Raw genomic sequence first — 22,621 nt, 5'->3', positions numbered from 1 at the left:
TTTTATTTTTTAACTTAAAGATTTATTTATTTGAGAGAGAGCGCACATGCACGTGCCCATGAGCAGGGGTGGGGTACAGAGGGAGAGGGAGAAGCAGACCCACCACTGAGCAGGGAGTCCAAGGCGGGGCTCTGTTCCAGGACCCCAGAGATCATGACCTTAGCCGAAGTCAGATGCTTAACCCACTGAGCCATCCAGACGCCCCGCATTGCTTTTATCACACAAATAGAAAGCTGAATTCTACACTGCTTTCTACACAGAGCTGACTCCATGGCATCTCCTGAACTTGGTACATGACACCATCTCTAGCAAACGCTCACTGTAACAGTATTCAAGTTCCTCTCCTCCATTCCATCCCCAAATCCTCTTTGTTCTCTAAGAATTCTCCCAAGATTACCCTCTAATTACTCCTTTATTCTGTATCCTCCTACATGCATATACAATTACATTATTTAATTGGCACTAACATGTAGTTTGTTTTAAAATAACTTTAATATACATACTTATAATGACCCTCAACTAAACTTAAGCACTCCCAGGGTAGAGGTTTTGTGTCTTCCATTCCTCTTGTGTCCTACCCTATATCTAATAAGTGGTTCTATATATACTGATGCTAACAAGTGTTGATGGCCTGAGTCAATTTTCCTTGTGTTGTATCTACAACAGGAAAGATTTTCTAATTTTCAGTTTATTTTTACCTTTATTATATAGCAGTCCTCTTTCAACCATGACAGAAGAACTACTGAAAAGTACCACAGTTTATAAAACCACAATTAGAAAAAAATAAGATCTCCTAGAAAATAAAGCATTTGGGAAAACAATTAAAATGCCATTAAACATACTTCTAACTTGGTAAGTAAGTTTAGAAGATACCTACTTTCGAAACAAATCAAATTTGATAGTATTTAAAGCCTGCTTCGCTAAGTAACTCTTTTTTGAAATCACCTTCTTTAACTATTCAGGAAATACCACTGGAATATTGTTACCTGGCTAAGCAAACTCTATTACAAACTTATGTTATGCAGACTGTGTCTCTTTTTATAGTTTTTAACTTTCTAAATTGCTTGAAACTTAGTATCTTTTGTACTTCCATTATTCCATGTTTCATTTTAGCACACCTTGAAAAAACTTTACCATGGTGCTTAAAGGCATATGTTTCTCCAGGTCTGATCTTTCATTTAAATGTCCTGAGAGGGTAGATGGTGAACAAATCTATCTCTACACTATCCAAACAGGCTTGACCACATTGGTTTCAGGGGAAAGACCTCTCTCTCTCTCTCTCTCACTCTCTCGAATGAATAAAATCTTTTTTTAAAAAAAACAACTTTCGTATGTTACAACACGGCAATCAAGGTCAGACTATTAAAATCTAGCTAATTAGATGCAACAAACACCCTTTCTTGGTTTAATAATCTTTTCAGAGAACTGTCACCACAAACTCAAGACTCATGAAATTTGTTTACATCATCTAACACAGAATCAAAACTCTCAGAGATAGAATGGTCCACAAAGATCTTTTAGTTCAATGCTCATCTATAACAGAAGTTGGATTTTAATCCTCTGACTTAATCTTCTCCAGAGTAAGGGAAGAAACCCATCCCTTTTTTTTTTAACATCTCTCTTTGGTAGACCTTGGACATCACCTGGTCATACTGCATCATTTTACATATAAGAAAAACAGACTTCGGGAAGGTAAAATGACTAGCCCAAGGTCATATAAGTCTGTGGAACCACTTTATTTATCAATTACTAAATTCTATAAAAAAAACTAAAATTTATGATAGTCTATAATGTGACAACCTAATAATAAAAGGATAATTGTTCATTAAACTCATGTGTTTACATTGTTACTGCCTAGAAATTGTTAACCTTAAAAGAAAAAATTTAATGAGTTCAAACTGATAATTCTAAAGGTTAAAAACAAACTACAGCAATTTACATGGTTATTCTGCAAGTTCTCTACATGGTTTGCAGTGATTCATGTCCAGAAGCAATACTGCACCACAGATAAATATTCACAAACACTACTCATTTTGCAAAAAAAGAGATCGATGTCTTGGAAGCTCACTGTTATTGTCACTCAACATGATTATTTGATATAAGAGATTATATCTTATTCCTCAACTTACACTTTAAAATTAATTACAACAGAATTATGAAAGTAAAAGGAAAAAAGTTAAATCAAGACAATTCAAATAGGGCGCCTGGGTGGCTCAGTTGGTTAAGCGACTGCCTTCGGCTCAGGTCATGATCCTGGAGTCCCTGGATCGAGTCCCGCATCGGGCTCCCTGCTCGGCAGGGAGCCTGCTTCACCCTCTGACCCTCCCCCCTCTCATGTGCTCTCTCTCTCTCTCATTCTCTCTGTCTTAAATAAATAAATAAAATCTTTAAAAAAAAAAAAAAAAGACAATTCAAATAAAAACCAATAACTGTATGAAAAGATATTTGATCTCATGATCAAAGAAATGCAACATTTTTTAAAAAATATTTTATTTATTTATTTGACAGAGAGAGAGATAGCAAGAGCAGGAACACAAGCAGGGGGAGTGGGAGAGGAAGAAGCAGGCTTCCTGCTGAGCAGGGAGCCCGATGCGGGGCTCGATCCCAGCACCCTAGGATCACGACCTGAGCCGAAGGCAGACGCTTAACGACTGAGCCACCCAGGCGCCCCGAAAAGAAATGCAACATTTAAAAAGATACAGTTTTTCACCCATCAGATTGGGGGAAAAAATGTTAAAATGTACAATACCAGGTGTTGGCAAGTCACCCTCTCATGCGACTGATGGAATGCAACCTGAGACATCCTCTTAAGATAGCAATTTAGCGATATATATCTCAACTTTAAAAGTACATAGTCTTCGACCCAACTATTTCACTTCTAGCAGCACATATATACAAGGATGTATGTACAGGGACATTTCCTTACGGCAAGGTTTATAAATGCAAAAAATTAGAAACAACCTAACTGGCCATCCTTGGCTAAATTTGGAGTATTATGCAGCCATAAAAAAAATGAGACAGCCATGTCTTATTTTTCAAGACACACTCTTTTTTTTTTATTTTATTTTATTATGTTATGTTAGTCACCATACATTACATCATTAGTTTTTGGTGTAGTGTTCCATGATTCATTGTTTGCATATAACACCCAGTGCTCCATTCAATACCTGCCCTCCTTAATACCCATCACTGGGCTAACCCATCCCCCCACCCCCTTCCCCTCTAAAACCCTCAGTTTGTTTTTCAGAGTCCATAGTCTCTCATGGTTCGTCTCCCCCTCCGATATCCCCCCCCTTCATTTTTCCCTTCCTACTATCTTTTTTTTTTTTAACATATAATGTATTATTTGTTTCAGAGGGAGAGGTCTGTGATTCATCAGTCTTACACAATTCACAGCGCTCACCATAGCACATACCCTCCCCAATGTCTATCACCCAGCCACCCTATCCCTCCCACCCCCCACCACTCCAGCAACCCTCAGTTTGTTTCCTGAGATTAAGAATTCCTCCTATCAGTGAGATCATATGATACTTGTCAAGACACACTCTTAAGTAAAAACCACCAGTAACAAAACAATTCATGATATATTATTACATTTTGGGAGTAAAAAAAAAATTTATACAGGTATTATAATTTCAAAATCCATAGCAAGGGGACTAAAAGAATGTACAACTGTTAACACTGTACTTCTGAAACGGGAAGAGGGAGTTGGGAAGAAAGGGGGACTTTGATACCTTGCTCTGCATACTACTGTACTATATGCATCCTTTATAATAAAAATGTATTTGTGTACAACCTAATTTATAATCTTTAAAACTAAAAACTGCAGCTTATTAAGAATGGGATAAAAGAAAAGGGAATTAGAAAACCCAGGGCCACAGAGAAAGCAAGAACAACCCAGTGACAAATTCTCTTAGGCTCCCCCTTAGTTTCCCTCCCTCTTTTTTAAAACTTCGTGCAGGTAACTAACCATCTGATAGCACATTCTTTCTTCAGACATATCACAATGCACACGATCAGATTACAGCTTTCTTTACCCTAAGGATGTTTCCAACTACCACACAGCCCTTCCAAATCCCCCAAGGAGATAGAATTTGGCCTTCGTAAATATCCATCAGCCACCCAAATAAACCACTGCTTAAGATGGGTTACTACTACAAATTACATTTACAGGCACAGACAATTCAACATTGTTTTTAAAGAAAAATAATCTTTAGGGGCGCCTGGGTGGCTCAGTCGTTAGGCGTCTGCCTTCGGCTCAGGTCGTGATCTCAGGGTCCTGGGATCGAGCCCCACCTCGGGCTCCCTGCTCGGCAGGAAGCCTGCTTCTCCCTCTCCTACTCCCCCTGCTTGTGTTCCCTCTCTCGCTGTGCCTCTCTTTGTCAAATAAATAAATAAAATCTTTAAAAAAAAAAAAAAAGAAAGAAAAATAATCTTTAAAAATATCCTAGAGTTTTCGCCATGACAAAATTTGAAAATCTGGAAGTGGCATTCTAATAATTACGACAAAATCTTGAAAGAATAGAGTTGTCTCTGTGAAAAAATTTGAAAATGTGGAGATGGCATTTTTACAGAAATTTTAACAGTCTTGAAAGAATAAATTTTAGCAAAACTACCATATTAATTCAGAAAGCCAGGATTAGCTACCTAAACACAGTCTGTTGTACACTTTCAGCACAATGAACGCTAACCCTTCCAAGTAATGACATCAGATTCCACATTCTCAATCTTCTCACCTTTCCGAAGGCAGATGCTCCAGCACAGATGTGTGTGTAACTGAACTGCTTCTGAGTCGCCAGAATCAATGGCGTCAGCTCCTCTGAGAATTAAACACATTTGATAAACATATTTCATAATATTTTCATATTCTTATATTCAAGCATACTTCAGACATTACACTTTTTCCACTGGAAAAGCTCACCTGGAAGGAGGCCTTTGTATGTATCATGCTGAGCCACCAGAACTTTTGCTACACCTGCTACTTTGCAGAGATCTTGTACCACCTATAATTAAAAGAGTTTTTAATTATCCATCTAACAGAAAGATACAAATAGAGCCACCACTACAAATATCAACAGAACATAAAATCTGATAGCCAACGACAGAAATAATTTTTTTTTAAACTACAGAAATTGTTCTGAACAGAAAAAGGGTGACGTAAGTGAAAAAAAATTCTTTAACAACAACAAAAAAAATCTTAGGCCAATTGATCTTACTACCAATTATCTTAAACAAAAATTCCTGCCTTGGAAAAGAAAAGTATTAATTGATAAGCCAAAACTGGCACAGCTCTCTATGCAAATTTAGTTATAAATTGTGCTTTTTACCTTTCAATTAATGCAAGTATAAATTCATCATTGTAGAAATGGTGAAAATGAGGCAATGGTTAGGTTCTCTCTCACACACACAATAATAACACAGCCAATGGGTTTCCTAGAGGTAAAGAATAGGACCTAACCACACTGGTTTACAGGCCACTGCACTTTATTTGGCAATAATAATTTCTGCTGAATTTAAAATTAGTGAATTTAGGCAATAGAAAAATCTTATGTAACAGTCCATTGTCAACTTCTGAGTTCCTGCCCACCTACATATATTTATCTATGATAAAGCAAAATAATTTTTTATTTTAATTCCTCATTTTTCCTGTGTGGAATGAGAATGAAGTTCTGGGAAAGCTTTTTGACTACTCAGATTTCCTATATATAAAAGGCAAGTAGGGGGCGCCTGGGTGGCTCAGCTGTTTAAGCGACTGCCTTCGGCTCAGGTCATGATCCTGGAGTCCCAGGATCGAGTCCCGCATCGGGCTCCCTGCTCGGCGGGGAGTCTGCTTCTCCCTCTGACTCTCCCCCTCTCATGCTCTCTCTCTATCACTATCTCTCTCAATAAATAAATAAAAAATCTTTAAAAAAAAAAAAAAAAGGCAAGTAGAATTCCCCCTTTTAATTCTCTACAGCAAGACTGGTTTTCGCTTTAGCAGAGACCTAACAATCATATCATGGTCTCTGTCTTCTTGTTTACCTCCATGCTGATTCACTAATGAGTAGGCATAAAAAGCTGTGCCTCCTGCCCCCCACTCAATGGAAGGTAAGGCTGCAACAACAGTCACTGTTTCCCAGATAGCAAAAAGTACCTCTGCTGAACCAAGTATGGCAGACTATCCTGTACTACCAAAACTATCTTTTTTACCAGCAAAAACTTCTGGCACTACACAGAAAAATCACTTGCTGCTTACGATAAATGACTACAAAAAACAGTAGAAAACTGAAATCTGCCTAAGCTATTAATAGAATTTCTCTATACAGGTACTGTTCTTCTTTCAGATTAGAAGGCGACAAAACAATAACATTGTAACTAAAGAGAAAATGCTTTCTGCTTTGATTTTTCTCAAAACAGTGTGAATAAAATAGCATTTCAAATAGTTTTAAAATATTTGAATAATTATTTAAAATCACAGCCAAATAATCAAACCCAGAACTTGTATATCTAAAAGCAGGGCAACCAAAAAAGATAGCTTAGCCATGTCATCACACCTTCTGGTTACTATCAAATAAGTAAGATTCCTAGTTGTTAGCAGGATTTAGGGAAAGAAACCCATACAACTTAACCCCAAACCTGCTAGAATACATTCTTTCAAGATACTAATTTCATGTGAGAAATTAGACGGAAGTGACACTAGCATTCTGAACCTGCATTATAACACATGCTCTGCATCAATGCCCTTTAATAAAAAATAAATAAAATCCTCTAAAAAGAAACATGCTTTCTCCAGATTTCTTCCTCTGAGGTCTAAGTCCCCAACTGCACACTTGGCAACTCCTGTGTGGTACGGGAGGGAACTGGTAGCTCAACTTAACTGAGGCATGATTTCAACTACACTGTAGCCCAGTGGTACAGATCCTGCAAACCATATTCTAGAACCTTCCTAGAGGGTTAGTTTACAAACCCGTTATCTCCTTTCAACAACAACAATGAAAACAAAAACACCTTTTACTAACAGCTATAGTTTGAAAAGCATAGTACCTACATTTGAATTCTTACACCAATTAAAAATTAATATCCATGATACTTTGTCCAGATTTACCACTTTCAGGAATTAAAAGCAATTAGCTGGTATATTCATCAATACAAAAAAGGGATCGGCTATTAACCTCTAAGGAGACTCAAATATTATCATTCTACTTGGTACCTGATGGCACATGATGGTGCCAGTGGAACTAAATCAAGTATTTTACCTCATTTCAAAAGACAAAATGCTTAGTGAGCAAACCTTTTAGTTCCTTTTTCACATGTAGTAATGACTATGACATTGGCCATTTAATGAGGATTAGAGCCCAGTTTGGGTTACAGTCCTCAGCATAATTCTCTGTTGCCATCTTTCCCTGTCTCTTGATGGAGATTATATTTGCTATGGTTGACCTTAAAAATTTCTCACCTTGTCACATTTGGTTCCAGCTACTAAGCAAGACACTTCACCTCCAAGACGTTTGGCTGCAGTGATGGTATTTAATGTAATGGGTGCTAGGGTATCATTTGCATGCTCGGCTATTACCAGGGTACTCTGAAATCGTAGCACTGAGGCCTAAAAGGAAAAAAAAGGTGGAAAAGAATATTGTAATACAAATAGGTTTTTAAAACTCTAATTATTAAGCATGTATGCTTTAAAAAAACCGTACACAACACTCAGTTCTATAAATGTATTCATAAAGTACTTACTCAATGGCAAAAATTAAGCTATTTGTGTCTATCATTCTATTACTAATATTCTTACTTAATAAAAACAAAGTGCTAGTTTGTATTCTGTTAGAAAAATTTAATTATTTCAAAACAACTTTCCCACTAATCTATGTTTCTGAATATTGTGTGTTCAATGAGAAATTGCTAACTACATCTAAATTTAAAATTCTTAAGTAGAGGGGCGCCTAGGTGGCTCAGTCAGTTAAGCATCCAACTCTTGATTTCATCTCTGGTCATGATCTCAGCGCCATGAGATGGAGCTTGGGATTCTCTCTCTCCCTCTCCCTCTGCCCCTCACCCCCACCCCCGCTCAGGCATGCATGCTCTCTCTCTCTCTCTCTCAAAAAAATAAAATAAAAATAAATAAAATAAATGTAAAATTCTTAAGTAGAACATATTACCTATCAAACTAGGAATAAAACTATTACCAATTACATCCACTTGCAGCACAACTGCTAAAGATACAGTATATCCAGAAATAATGGGTTTGAAATCAATTACTATAGTCAATTTCTATTGCTTTCAGGCAAAATGCATTCAATACCCAAATAACTGATAATGTAAATCTGTCTTTAAAATACAATACCACACAGTAATTTTGCTGGGGTTCCAACTGTTTAAACATACTTCTGAATTCAAAAAAGAAGCTTGCAGACCATATCTTGGAACCAACCAGCATCCACCTATATCTACTGTGGACTATCAAGAGACCAATAGTTCATGGTCATCTGGAATAATTTCAAACACCAGGAACACAAAGATGAACAAGAATGGTCACTATACTCAAAGATTTTAAGGGAAATACGACTTGTTTACATACAATTATGAGAACAGTTTTTCAATCAATGAAGAGATCCAAAAGGCTGGAGGTTGCAGATCATGAAATATAGAATCAAGAGGAAGAAAGGAAGAAGTTTAGGTGTTCCTGTCATGTGAAAACATGAGGAAGGGCACCATAGATGTGACAAAATAAGAAAACTCTGGAACTATCCTTGTGAAAAATCACTATGAGAAATGAGAAAAGGAGGCACTGAGGATCAAGTGGCACGGTTGTAAGGCTTAATTCAGCAATAATCTTTAATCTGGAGCTGGAGTGAGGAAAGCATGGTACAAAATTTACACCAGAGCTGGAAATTTACAGAGGGAATGAATGAAAGGCAGACAGGCATGGGACTATAATGCTCATTACACAATTAAATTTACAAAATACATATTTTTTTCATTTACTATATTGTAAATACCAATTGCTGTATTTTAATATTCTTTACCTTTTTATTGCTGTTAAGTATATGAGCATACCAGTTTAACCAGTCCTGTAATCATTTGGGTAGTTAGTAATTTATTATTTTTTTATAAAGATTTTATTTATTTATTTCAGAGAGTGAGAAAGCACAAGCAGGGGGAGCAGCAGAGAGAGAGAGAGGAAGCAGACCCCTCCCCGCGCTGAGCAGGGAGCCCAACATGGGGCTGGATCCCAAGGCCCTGGGATCATGACCTGAGCAGAAGGGAGACGCTTAACTGAGCCACCTAGATGCCCCAGTAGTTTTATTATTATAAACAATGCAGGGGCATCTGGCTGGCTCAGTCAGTGGAGCATACAACTCTTGATCTCAGGGCTGTAGTTTGAGCCCCACATTGGGTGTAGAGATTACTTTAAAAAAATAATAAAATGCATAAAAACCAAACAATGCAGAAAAGAGCATCCTTACAGCTAAATCTCTGCACTCATCCTCAACAAATGAGAGTTTGTTTTAGTCTAGAAAGACCCTTCTGATTGGAACCTGGCCAGACCTTAGCTGCTCTCCTTCCATAGAAGACTAAGCCAGATTCTCTGCAACCTTCAACAAGCTATAGGGAAAGCCATAAGCTTTCTACCTGTACCAGTTCATCCTCAACCTTCTCCTCAGTCTTCTCAACCATCTCTATCCTTGATGAACCAATCCCAGAGCTGGTGACCAGAGACTATAGGGATATGCGAGAGGAAGGAATCACTGCATTATGTATCATGGATGGCATTTCTTGTCTTTTTCTTCCCTTTCTGTTTACTCAAAGGAAGCAAGGAAGGGGGTGGGGGGATGAGACTTTTGTTGTTGCCAGATCAAGTACCTGCTTGTATAACTTTTTCTTTTTTACAATAAAAAAAATTGCCTTCTTACAGGAGGTGGTTAAAGTAAGAAATCTTTATGCATATCTTACGATTATTTTCTTGTAACAAATTCCTAAAAATGTTAGATCAAGAGGTAGGCACACTTTTAAAGCTTTTAATACTGACTGACACAAACTGTTCTCCAGAAAGTTGTAGCAATTCACAACAGTTCACAATTCTTGGGATGGAATGAAAGTTCTTAGAAGGCAAATACCATGCCTATTCAAAGAATCCAGTACAATTTTTTTAAATATACATCTGTAGAAATATATAGTACTTTCTCTTTTTTAACCAGAAGATCACAGTATCTTTTGCAAAGAACTCTAATTAGGACTCAGTGGCATAATTTATGATTTAAATCACATTTCACAAGAATTGCCAGTAACAAACTCCTTATTACCAATACATAACAGATACCATATTTTTTATTATGTTTCACACATCATTTATTATAAAAATTATGAGACTTCCATCACCATTTCAAGAATAAATCCAACATTTGGTGGCAGAAGGCCCATATTTGCCATAAATTATAGTTCTATCATAAGATAAATTAGGCAGTTCTCCCAAGGAATCATCAAGGTTTTTGGAACTTCTAGGGGGACACTGTATATATATATTTTTTAATTTTTTAAATTTTTTTAAAGATTTTATTTATTTATTTGACAGAGAGAGAGAGACAGAGAGAGAGTGAACACCAGCAGGGGGAGTGGGAGAGGGAGAAGCAGACTTCCTGCTGAGCAGGGAGCCCGATGCAGAACTCGATCCCAGAACCCTGGGATCATGACCTGACCAAAGGCAGACGCTTAACGACTGAACCACCCAGGCGCCCTGTATATTTGTTTTAAAAGACTATTCAAAATTATAACAGTAAACAACAACAAAAGAACATACCTAAGAACCCACTCGTTCATCTACCTGATCAATCTTTACTAATTACTATTACATCATACAGGCACTCCATATTACTTTATCACTTGACTCCTTACAGTTTTTTTTTAATTTAATTTTATTATGTTATGTTAATCACCATACATTACATCATTAGTTTTTTGACGTAGTGTTCCATGATTCATTGTTTGTGTATAACACCCAGTGCTCCATGCAGTACGTGCCCTCTTTAATACCCATCACCAGGCTAACCCATCCCCCCATCCCCTCCCCTCTAGAACCCTCAGTTTGTTTCTCAGAGTCCATCGTCTCTCATGGTTCATCTCCTTCTAGTTTTTATTTTTTTAAAAGATTTTATTTATTTATTTAATTGACAGAGAGAGAGAGAGAGACAGAGTGAGGGGGAACACAAGTAGGGGGAGTGGGAGAGGGAGAAGCAGGCTTCCGGCTGAGCAGGGAGCCTGATGCGGGGCTCGATCCCAGGACCCCAGGATCATGACCTGAGCCGAACGCAGTCGCTTAACCGAGCCACCCAGGTGCCCCTCCTTATAGTTTTTAATACTAAGCTTCCTTCTAACTCAGTGTTCTACCTTCTATTCCTCAGATACCACCTAAAGAGAAGCTACAGCACCTAAACATGGTTATGTGGCTTAATTCAGCAGTTAATAGTTGTGTGTAGCAGAAGAAATTGGTCTGTAGCCTTTAAAATGTTATGCCTCAATCTAGAGCCCAGTTTCTTTATCTGTAAATTGAGGGAGATGAGCTAGCTCAGAGGATTTCAAACTACATTCCACATAAGACTAAGGGTGTCAGGGAGGCACACCTCAGGAACCACCACACAGGATAAAGTAAAAACCAGGCAAGCAGGGTTGCCAGAATGGCTCCCCAGCTCTGCTTTAACCAAATTAAATAAACCAAAAGATACAGATATTGAGAAAGAGTTGACCCTGGAACAACATGGGGGTTAGGGCACTGACCCCTGATGTAGTCAAAAATCTACATGTAACTTTTGACTCCTCCAAAACTAATACCCTACTGTTGACCAGAAGCCTTCCCAATAACAGTAGGCAATTAACACATATTTTGTATGTTATATGTATTATATACCATATTCTTACAATAAAGTAAGCTAGAGAGAAGAAAATATTAAGAAAATCATTAGAAGAGAAAATACGTTTACTGTACTGCACTCTTTATCAAAAAAAAAAAAAAATTCACATACAAGTGGACCGATGCAGTTCAAATCCATGTTGTTCAAGGGCCAACTGTGTATCTTATTTAAAATTCATAACTCTAGGGCGCCTGGGTGGCTCAGTTGGTTAAGCGACTGCCTTCGGCTCAGGTCATGATCCTGGAGTCCCTGGATCGAGTCCCGCATCGGGCTCCCCGCTCAGTGGGGAGTCTGCTTCTCCCTATGACCCTCACCCCTCTCATGTGCTCTCTCTCTCTCATTCTCTCTGTCTCAAATAAATAAATAAAAAATAAAAAAAATAAAAAATAAAAAATAAAATAATAAAATAAAATTCATAACTCTATGATGTAGGTATTATTATTACCTTGACTTTACAGATGAAGAAACTGGAGCTTAATGGCTACCTAGCTAGGAAGCAGAGCCTGTTTAAAAGTGTAAGCAGTCTGTGCTTGGGTGGCTCAGTCAGTTAAGCAGCCAGCTCTTGATTTTGGCTCAGGTCATGATTTTGGCTCAGGTCATGATCCAGCCCCGCACTTAGCCACTTAGCAGGTAGTCTGCTTGAGGATTTCTTTCCCTCTCCCTCTGCCCCTCCCCCTGCTCATGCTCACTTGCTCTATCTCAAATAAATAAGTAAACCTTTTTTTTTAAAAAGCATAAGCAGTCAGACTCCAGAATTTGTGTTTTTAATTACTAGCTCACATCAAAGTACCATCATATTTAAGTTCTTTTATATAGGTATCCCCAGCTTTTCAAAAATTCATTTTATGCCACTTCACTTTTATGAAAGACCTACATGTTTTGTTTTTCTTTCTTTCTTCCCTTTCTTTCTTTCTTTTTTAAAGATTTTATTTATTTATTTTGACAGAGAGAGACACAGCAAGAGAGGGAACATGAGCAGGGTGAGTGGGCAAGGGAGAAGCAGGCTTCCCGCCGAGCAGGGAGCCCAATGTGGGGCTCAATCCCAGGACCCTGGGATTATGATCTGAGTCGAAGGCAGATGCTGAACGACTGAGCCACCCAGGCGCCCCCCTACCTGTTTTCACTAACCAAAAGAAATCGGAAGAGGATTTTCATTTTTATGAAAAAAAGGGAAAAGCAAAACTAGCACTCAGCATTTGTTTTGCAGCAAGCTGTACCCCAAAGCATCGTGCACCCCAAAGCAGCAAGAGGGGCACCATCAAGCTCCTTCCCTGGAACTACACTCAGCATCAAGCCACCATAGATTTGAACTGTGTGAGCATCTGTGATTTGTCTTAATTTATTTTGTGCATCCATTAACAAGATGTATCCTATGATATCAGAAAAGCCTAAGAGAGGTTATTTTTGGGGTCTGAGAACACTAAAAAATGTTTCCGTATAAGTTAATGGCAACTGCTTCTTCACTTTACACTGTTTTAGCTTATGAAAGGTTTTACAGGAAAGCTCTATTTTGCATACCAGGGGAAACCTGTAGATGGGTCATTCCTATAATATTTCATTTAGCAAGTATTTTCCTGATTTTTAAAAAATAGCACTGATCAAAAAAAACAAAAAAAGATGATGTAAAAGTTCTCTTTTCCAGCTCTAAACATTCTAGAGCCCTAAAATCCTACTTTAGGTGTAAGAGTGGTATAGATAACTACTAAAGATTCAAAAAGGTCCATTACTGGAAAGGTTTTTAAACAAGTTACATTTTATTATCTTATGATCCATTGCATCTGTGTACTTTAGGGCCCTCTTTTTTTACGGGGAAAAAAGGAGCCAAATTCTTTAACATTTAAAGATAACTATAGAAAGACTTAATAAGGTAACAGTCCAGAAAGGAATCTCAACCTCTTGAAAACACTGAAATTACTTAATGCAGGCTGCTGTCACCATAAATTCTGGCTCATCGACCTTATCTGGGCCCTCAAAATTGCCTGACAATGTTCTATGTTATCCACATTGGCACTGTCACTCTCCAAAGCAACTCTTTCAAATATCCCCTTCTGATGTTTTTCAATTGCTAATAGAGTCTGTTTCCTACTCTCAGAAGAGAGCCTCATTTCCTACTTCATTCACAATGAAAACTGAAGCCATTAGAGAGGACCTGCTTCACCTTCCTGATATCCAACAGAAATTACTGTCCCTGTCCTATCAAAATGGAAGCTGCTACAGGTCCTAGATTTGATTGCTTTATCTGGGCTCTAGGTTCTGTCCTCTCAAATCTAGTTGAAGACTTCTTTCTATAATCTCTCAATAATATCTCTAACTTCTCCCATTTTCCAGAGCTGCTTCCCATCAACATTTAAACATGTTTGAGGCTCCCCAATTTTAAAGAAGCCCAAAATTAAAAACCCACTAGCACCATCTTCCACTCCAATTCTCTAATTCCTCAATTCCCATTCATGCCTCAACTGCTTGCACTCTGGCTTATGTCCTCACCAAAATTACCAACAGATACTTTTCAGGCTTTACCTTACTATTCTCACAGGAATATATGAAATTATTGACTATTCACTTCTCATTTCCATGGCTTAATTTATAATTTACCACCTATAAAAGAATCACATATATATTGGAGGAAGGAGGGAGAAAGAGATATTAAATCTCGTTCCTAAGTGCTAGACCTGAAATTAAGTTACTCTCTGCACTTTCAACTGCTTAACTTGCCTGTCTCCATCAAACACTCTCCAACTCAGCAGATCCAAATCTTAATTCATCTTTCCCCTGATCCTCTAGCTCCTTACCAGATTTTATGTCCAGAGTTCTTCAGGGGATGTACCACTCTCTAACAAGCTGCCCAAACCATGATCTGAGAGTCATATCTGAGTTTTTTCTCAACCCTCACATCCAATCGGCAACTAAAGTCATACCAATTCTCCCTTCTAAATAAAGTATCTCCTAAATCCATTCACTTCTCTCCATCATCAATGCTACCACCTAGGGCAGGCTTTTATCCTTCCCCTATAACACTCCAAACATCTTCCAACCCAGCTTTCTCCCCTCCAATCCATTTCTCTGTGATCTTTCCATGACACAAATCTAGCATGTTACTCCCCTGCCTAAAACACATCAATTGCTTCCTGCCCCCCTAGGATACAACTGGACTCTTCAGGTTGGCTTACCAGGCATTTATTTTATGGCGTGATCTATCTCTCTAGCCATATATTCCTCTCTCCATTTACACCTTATTTTCAGATACTTGAACTTGCCCTGCTCTCTCTGACCCCCAGCCTTCCCTCGCATTGTTCCCTCTACCTAGAGGACCTCTTCCCCTGTTACCTGATTAGCTTCCAGTCAATCATCCTTAAGTTTTCTGCTTAAATGCCAATCTTTCCAAGAAGCCTTAGTACAGTGCAGTGGTAAATAGTATAGGCTCTGGAGCCACCCTGCCTGGGTTTGAATTCCATTTCCACTGTAACGTCTCTGCGTCTTGGTTCCCCGATCATAAAATAGAGATGATGCTCTCACAACCTCACAGAGTTGTGAGAACTGAATTATTGGAATAGTGCCTAGAACATAAATTGCTCGATAAACATTAGCTAAACATAAAAACTTTCTTTGGATCTCCTTGGACTCGTTAACTTTGCTAGCACCAACATAGTACACTGAATTGCCTTCATTATAGCACTTATCACACTTGACTATATTCACCTGATTATTTTGCCTTCTCCACTTGATTTTGAGGACAGGGGCCATATCTGATTTTCTTACCACTATAACCCCAGCTTCTACTTTAGTGTTTAGCCCAGAGGAGATATCCAATAAATGAACTGAATAGTGATTTTAAAAACCACTTCATCAAAAGAATGAGATGACAAGCCACAGATTGGGAGAAAACTATTTGCAAAAGACATATAATAAAAGGCTGTAATCTAAAAGAACACAAAGAACTCTTAAAATTCAACAGTAAGAAACTGATTTTTAAATATGGGCAAAAGATCTGAACAGACACTTCACCAAAGAAGATATATGGACAGTAAATAAGCACATGCAAAGATGTTCAACATCATGTATTAGGGAACTGCAAATTAAAACAAAAATGACATACTACTGCATACCTATTAGAACAGTGAAAATCCAAAACACTGACAACACCAAATGCTGGTGAGGATGTGGAGCAATAGGAACTCTGGTGGAAATTAAAAACTGTACAGCCACTTTGAAAGACAATGTGGCAGTTTAAATTAAATATACTCTTGTCATACAATCCAATACTCATACTCCTTGGTATTTACCCAAATGAGTTGAAAACTTATTTATATACAAAAGCCTGCATATGGATATCTACAGCAGCTTTATTCATAATTGCCAAAACTTGGTAGCAACCAAAAAGTCCTTCAGTAGGTAAATGGATAAACTGTAATTCGTCCAGAAAACAGAATATTCAGCACTTTAAAAAAGAAAAAAAGGCGTTATCAGGCCATGAAAAGGCTACATACTGTACAGTTCCACTTAGACAACATGCTGGAAAGGCAAAGCTGGAGACAGTGAAAAGATCAGCAGTTGCCAGGGGTTGGGGGCAGAGGGGTTAGAGGGAAATAAGCAGAGCACAGATTTTAGGGCAGTGAAACTATTCTGTATAATACTGTAACAGTGGATACATGCCACTGTACACTTGGGATACACCCACAGAATGTAGAACACTAAAAGTGAACCCTAATGTAAACTACGGAGTTTGGTTGATAATATGTAAATATGGTTTCATCAATTGGAACAAAAGTACCACTCTGGAGCAGGATGCTGATAGTGCAGAAAGGTGGGGACAAGGAGGGGGAAATACATGGGAACTCTCTGTAGTTTCTGCTCAATTTTGCAGTGAATCTAAAACTGCTCCCCAAATAGTCTATTGTTTTTCACATATGGTCTATTTAAAAAAAAAAAAATCTGTTGCTTTAAAAACATCCTTTAAATACTTCTACTCTATACACTGAGCTATAGAAAGCAATTAAGACTCTAGATCAGCCTTTCTCCAAGGCTGCTCATCTCAGCCACAGAAAATCTAGAAGACTGTTGTCTTAATTCTCCCAAGAATGAACATAACTAGGACCATTCTAGACACATAGGAGAGAAGTAATTCATTGCATATAGTGGGTGCTTTAAATGCTTGTTGCCACCTTACACTTATATCTTCCTTTTGTATGTGTGAGTGTACAAGTTTATTGGGGAGTACTCTTGGAAACAACATCTATTACCATCAAGGAGTCAGGACTGGGTAGCGGAGGAAGCTAAACTGCAAGAATGCAGTGCAGTCACAACAAAGATCTAGGCTGAACCCACAAAGTGCCATGGAGCTATGACGGCCCTTCAGAGTTATACAGAAATGAAACAAGGGTGCTACAGATCTTACTTTTCATACTGTGTCATTATTCCAGGACTATTTTTTCTTAATTTCCAGGGCTCCTTCAGCATGTTCCACCTTACCTTAGACAAAATTCACATGGACTTTCGATTTTGTTTTGTTTTAACAGTCAAACTAACACGACTGATGCTTTATTTCTGTTTCTAGCTCAACCCTGCAAATAATCCATATTTAAAAACCAAAATATCTAATAAGAACACATACAATATGAACAGAATTAAAATAAACAAGTGACTTAAGACAGACAAAACTCAAAAATGATGTTTTCATCTAAAGAAAATCCTCCACCCTATTACTTCATCACTCAATAACAATTATAAAGCACCTCAGTTTACAAAGTAATTTCAGATATCTTGTCAGTTTCCCCAGCCCCCTAACTAGATTATCCTCCCTGCCACTACATGTTCCCCAAATACCCTATACACCTGTTACATCGATCATACTTAAAATAATGTGTTCAATGTCTGTCTTCCTCATCTATCCACACCATGTGGGCAGGAATTAGGCGTGTCTGTTCCCCACTGTGAATTTAGTACCCACTAAGTGCCTGGCACACAGCTGGCACTCAATAAATGTTTAGTGACTAAATGAAATTTCCTCAGAATGATAAACTAAAAAGCAACTCTTTGTTATCTCACTAGTAACTTAATTATCCAAGAACAGTATATAAACTTGTTAAATCACTACAACAGATACCCCATCATGCTTTCAGAAAACTTAGCAAAACTGATCAGACTTAAATAATAAAATGTGAAGTTTTCTTTCACATACCAAGGACATACCTCATAGAGCTCACTGGCCTTTCTGAGAGGGTATACTTTTTGAGGGCAGGGCTAAAAGGGGTTATCATTCTCTCTCCACCCTTTCAGAGCCAAACTTCTTGAAAATAATGTCTGTAAGCACCAATTACTGACTCATCTTTCTCTCCTTTACTCACAGCAAACTGGCTTTCACATCCACCATAAGACTGAATCCAATCTCTTCAAAGTCACTAACAACCTTGTTATAGCTAGATCCAATGAATATATTTTGGTCCTTCTCTTATTCAACCTTAACAGTGTTGACACTGCCTTTGATTTTTTCAGTCTTTGGTATAACCAAGAGATTTACTGCTCAGGAGTTCCTGCTACGACTTGAACTCTGTGTTCATGTAGTAAACTACCGTAGGTGTTAGAAGAAAAAAAAAAGCTGGATTCTAACTCCCTACTTTACCCTTACAAACCCACTCAAACCTAAAGTAGTAAGAATAATTTTAACCTACTCCCCGCCCCCCCCCCATCATCTTTGAAAACGAAGTGAGATATGGGTAAGGGGAAGGACAGCATGAGGGTCTTTTTGCTTCTTCACTCAAAAATAAAAAGGCAGGAATAAACTATAAAATCTTTCCAAGTTCTGGGGCACCTGGGTGGCTCAGTTGGTTAAACATCTGCCTTCGGCTCAGGTCATGATCCCACAGTCCTGAGATGGAGCCCCGTGTCCACCTCCCTGCTCAGTAGGGAGCCTGCTTCTCCCTCTCCCCTCTACCCCCCCACCCCACTTACGCTCTCCCTCTCTCTCTCAAGTAAATAATATCTAAAAAAAATAATCTTCCCAAGTTCTAATGAAAAAGATAAATAATATGTAATTAAAGTCACCTATCCCTATTTTAACATACATTTTGTAATATAAAATGTATAGTACATTTTTGTACTTAAAATAAATAACTTACTTTAACCTCTTTAATAATAAAATATGGTAGCTTTTAATCATGACTAGAAATGTCATATGACATTGATTATAATATTAAAAACACACTCAATTTACTTCACTTTAAAAACAGACAAGACCCTTAGTAGACACATTGGCAGGCAGCGTAATTTTACAGAATTCACCTTATACAATAAATCTTTTAGAACCACTGAAATTGGCTCTCTTTCTTCTTTCAAAAGAAATTAAAATTTGCATGCAAATTACACAGTTCAATCTCATTTGTCAATGATAGGGCATGGACTCTGAAATATGTCATGTTCCTTCACACCAACTTCATAGCTTCTGAATCATGATTGTTATGCCTCCCCGTCTGGCAATGAATACAAAAACAGGAACATTCAAATGCCCTTGAAAAGGGTTGCTTCACTCTCCACATAAAGTATTTCTTTGGTATCTTAATTAGTCAACAAATCAATTTCAAATGCAAATGAATATAAAATAATACTCATAATTCAGATTAATTTCCCCACAAGAATGTTAACTAATTGCAAATGCCTACCTATTTTCCTCCTAATGTGTTCTCTAGCTCTTTATTGTAGATGTAAAATACCACCTCCATTAAACAGATGACATTGAAGAGCCCCCCAAAGATGAAGGACTTTGCTCAAGGGCACAAATCAGGTCAATACTGGAAACAACTTGGATACGAAATGCAAGTCATTTAACTTACGTTCTAACAATTTAAGGTATCTTTTTTTTTTTAACTGCAGTAAATAACACTTATAAAATTTATCATCTTAATCATTTTTTTAAAAGATTTTATTTATTTATTTGACAGGGAGAGACACAGTGAGAGAGGGAACACAAGCAGAGGGAATGGGAGAGAGAGAAGCAGGCTTCCCGCCAAGCAGGGAGCCCGATGTGGGACTCGATCATGACCTGAGCCCAAAGGCAGACTCAACGACTGGGCCACCCGGGCACCTTCATCTTAATCATTTTTAAGTGCGGTTACTATATACACATTGTTAACAGTTCAAGACAACCTTTTAATAATCTATTATTAAAAATATAGATTTGTAGAAATATACCTTCCTAAATAACTCATGTTTAGCTACAGAACAAATTTTTTAAATTTCAAGAGTAGGGATTTCAGATAAGCTCCTTGACTTTATGACATCACTGATGTATAAATGCTAAGGTTCAGAGACGATGGCCAAAAAAGAATTCTTGAGATGTCTTCAGTGCAAAAGGGTGGTTTTATTAAAGCACAGAGACATGATCTGTGGCAGAAAGAGCTATACTGGCGCTATACTCCCAACTAGCTACTGAGGGGTGACTAGCTACTGAGGGGCTAGCCACTGTTAGGGAAAGGTCATTTATTACTGTCTATAACCTTCGTCATGAGACCCTTCGGATTAGAAGGCCATATTCTTTTTTTTTTTTCAAGATTTTATTCATTTATTTGATAGAGAGAGACACAGAGAGAGAGGGAACACAAGCAGGGGGAGTGGGAGAGGGAGAAGCAGGCTTCCTGCTGAGCAGGGAGCCCGATGTAGGGCTCGATCCCAGGACCACCTGAGCCCAAGGCAGACACTTAACGACTGAGCCACCCAGGCGCCCCTAGTAGTCCATATTCTTGGAGGATGATTGCAAACATGTATCTTGAGGGTAAAGATAAAGGAAGTTTCCAAAGGAATTTATATGTTAAAGAAGACTTACAGGATCCTGGAGGTCAGAGTAATGTTAATCATAAAGTCAGCTGAGTTCCTAGAGGAAGGTCACTCTACCTGTTTGAAGGACTTGTCAGTGGGCTGTAGGCAGTAAGGAAATTTAATTTTCTTCTTTTGTGTTTGTTTCCCACATCGTCATTAGAAAACAGGAGCCAGAGGGACTCCCACTTTAGAAATATAGGACAACTTGAGAGCATCAAAAAATTAAGATAGTGAGGCACCTATGTGGCTCAGTCAGTTAAGCAGCCAGCTTTTGATTTCAGTGCAGGTCATGATCTCAGGGTCCTGGGATGGAGCCCCATGTTGGTCTCTGCACTCAGCGGGGAATCTGCTTGAGGATTCTCTCTCTCCCTCTCCCTGTGCCTCCCCCACCAACACAAGCTCGGGGGCGCACATGCTCTCTCTCTAAAATAAACCTTTTTTTAAAAATGTGATATTAGAGGGAGGAGCAAGATGGCGGAGCAGTAGGAGACCTGAATTTCATCCGGTCCCAGGAATTCAGCTAGATAGGGATCAAACCATTCTGAACACCTACAAATTCAACAGGAGATTGAAGAAAAGAATAGCAGCAACTCTCTGAACAGAAAAGCGATCACTTTCTGGAAGGTAGGATGTGCGGAGAAGTGAATCCAAGGCGATATTCGGGAGGATAGATGGCGGGGGAGGGGGCCTCCGTCAGCCATTACCGGCAAGTGATAGAGCAGCACAGCACAAAATCGAAAATTTAGAAGTCGGCTCCGCTGAGGGACGTCGCTCCAGTGGCTAAGCAGGGGGTGGGGGGGGTGGAACCATCACTGGGACAGTGTGGTCTCAGGACCCTCGGGGTCACAGAAAGACTGGGGGTGCCTGAGTGCAGCAGAGCTCCCAGGTATTGGAGTGGGGAAGCCGGCTGCAGAGACGGAGCTGAGGAGTGGGCTCCCAGCTCAGGGCTGCCATAAACCGAGCACACTGCAGGGATCTGCTGGGTTTGGAGACTCCACGCGGGGTCGGGTGCCAGAGATAGAAACGCTCGGTCACAGGCCGGGTGAGCAAGGAGTGCGGCCAGAGACCGGGGAGATGGGAGTGACTGACTGCTTTTCTCTGGGGGCTCACTGAGGAGCGGGGCCCCGAGTTCTCGGCTCCTCCGGGGCGGAGACTGGGAAGCCGCCATTTTCACTCTCGTCCTCCAAAGCTGTACAGAAAGCTTGCAGGGAACAAAAGCTCCCAAAAGCAAACCTGAGCAGATTACTTACCCGGACTGGCAAGGGCGGGGCAATTCCGCCTCCAGCAAAGACCTTTGGGAACCACGGCAACAGACCCCTCCCTCAGATCAGCAAGAACAGCCAGCCAAGACCAAGTTTACCGATCAATGAGAACGGCAGAACTCCAGCGCTAGGGGAATACTGCACATAGAATTCATGGCTTTTTCCCCATGATTCTTTAGTCTTTCCCCAAAGTTATTTTTTTTATTTTCTTTTTCTTTTTTTTTTTGATTTTTCTTTTTCCCTTTTTCAACCAACATCTTATCAATCCCTCTTAAAAAAAAATCTTTTTTATTTTTCATTTTTAGAGTTATATTCATTCCCTTCATAGTAGTTAACCTTATTTTTGGTATATATATATACATATATATATAAAAGTTGTTCTCTCTTTAAAATTTTAGGATACAGTTTCTTCTAAAAGACCAAAATATACCCTAAATCTCTAGCGTATGGCTTTGTTCTAGTCTCCTGTCTGATCACATTATCTCCCTTTTTTTTTCTTTTTAAATCCTCCTCTTTCTTTTTTCAACCAACTCCTTATCTTATCAATTCCTTTTATAAAATCTTTTATAATTTTCATCTTTACAGTTATATTCCATCCCTTCATTGTATTTACCCTTATTTTTGTACATATATAAGTTTTTCTTTCTTTAAAATTTTGGGAGGCACTTT

The 22,621-nt window shown here is 38.6% G+C and overlaps 1 protein-coding gene across 1 annotated transcript in view; it reads right to left on the bottom strand.

Moving 5' to 3' along the window:
* Window positions 1-22,621, bottom strand: part of ETFA (electron transfer flavoprotein subunit alpha) — an 88,673-nt gene that overhangs the window by 57,149 nt on the left and 8,903 nt on the right. The window contains exons 2-4 of the mRNA XM_032417192.1: window positions 7,436-7,582; window positions 4,922-5,003; window positions 4,737-4,819 (exon numbers count right to left, since the gene is read on the bottom strand). Of these exons, the coding sequence (XP_032273083.1) occupies window positions 4,737-4,819; window positions 4,922-5,003; window positions 7,436-7,582 (312 nt within the window). The remainder of the gene's footprint in view (window positions 1-4,736; window positions 4,820-4,921; window positions 5,004-7,435; window positions 7,583-22,621) is intronic.

This window comes from Phoca vitulina, unplaced genomic scaffold, assembly GCF_004348235.1.
Source record: "Phoca vitulina isolate PV1807 unplaced genomic scaffold, GSC_HSeal_1.0 scaffold20, whole genome shotgun sequence".
NCBI classification, from domain to species: domain Eukaryota; kingdom Metazoa; phylum Chordata; class Mammalia; order Carnivora; family Phocidae; genus Phoca; species Phoca vitulina.
This window is presented reverse-complemented; position numbering and strand designations above follow the sequence as displayed.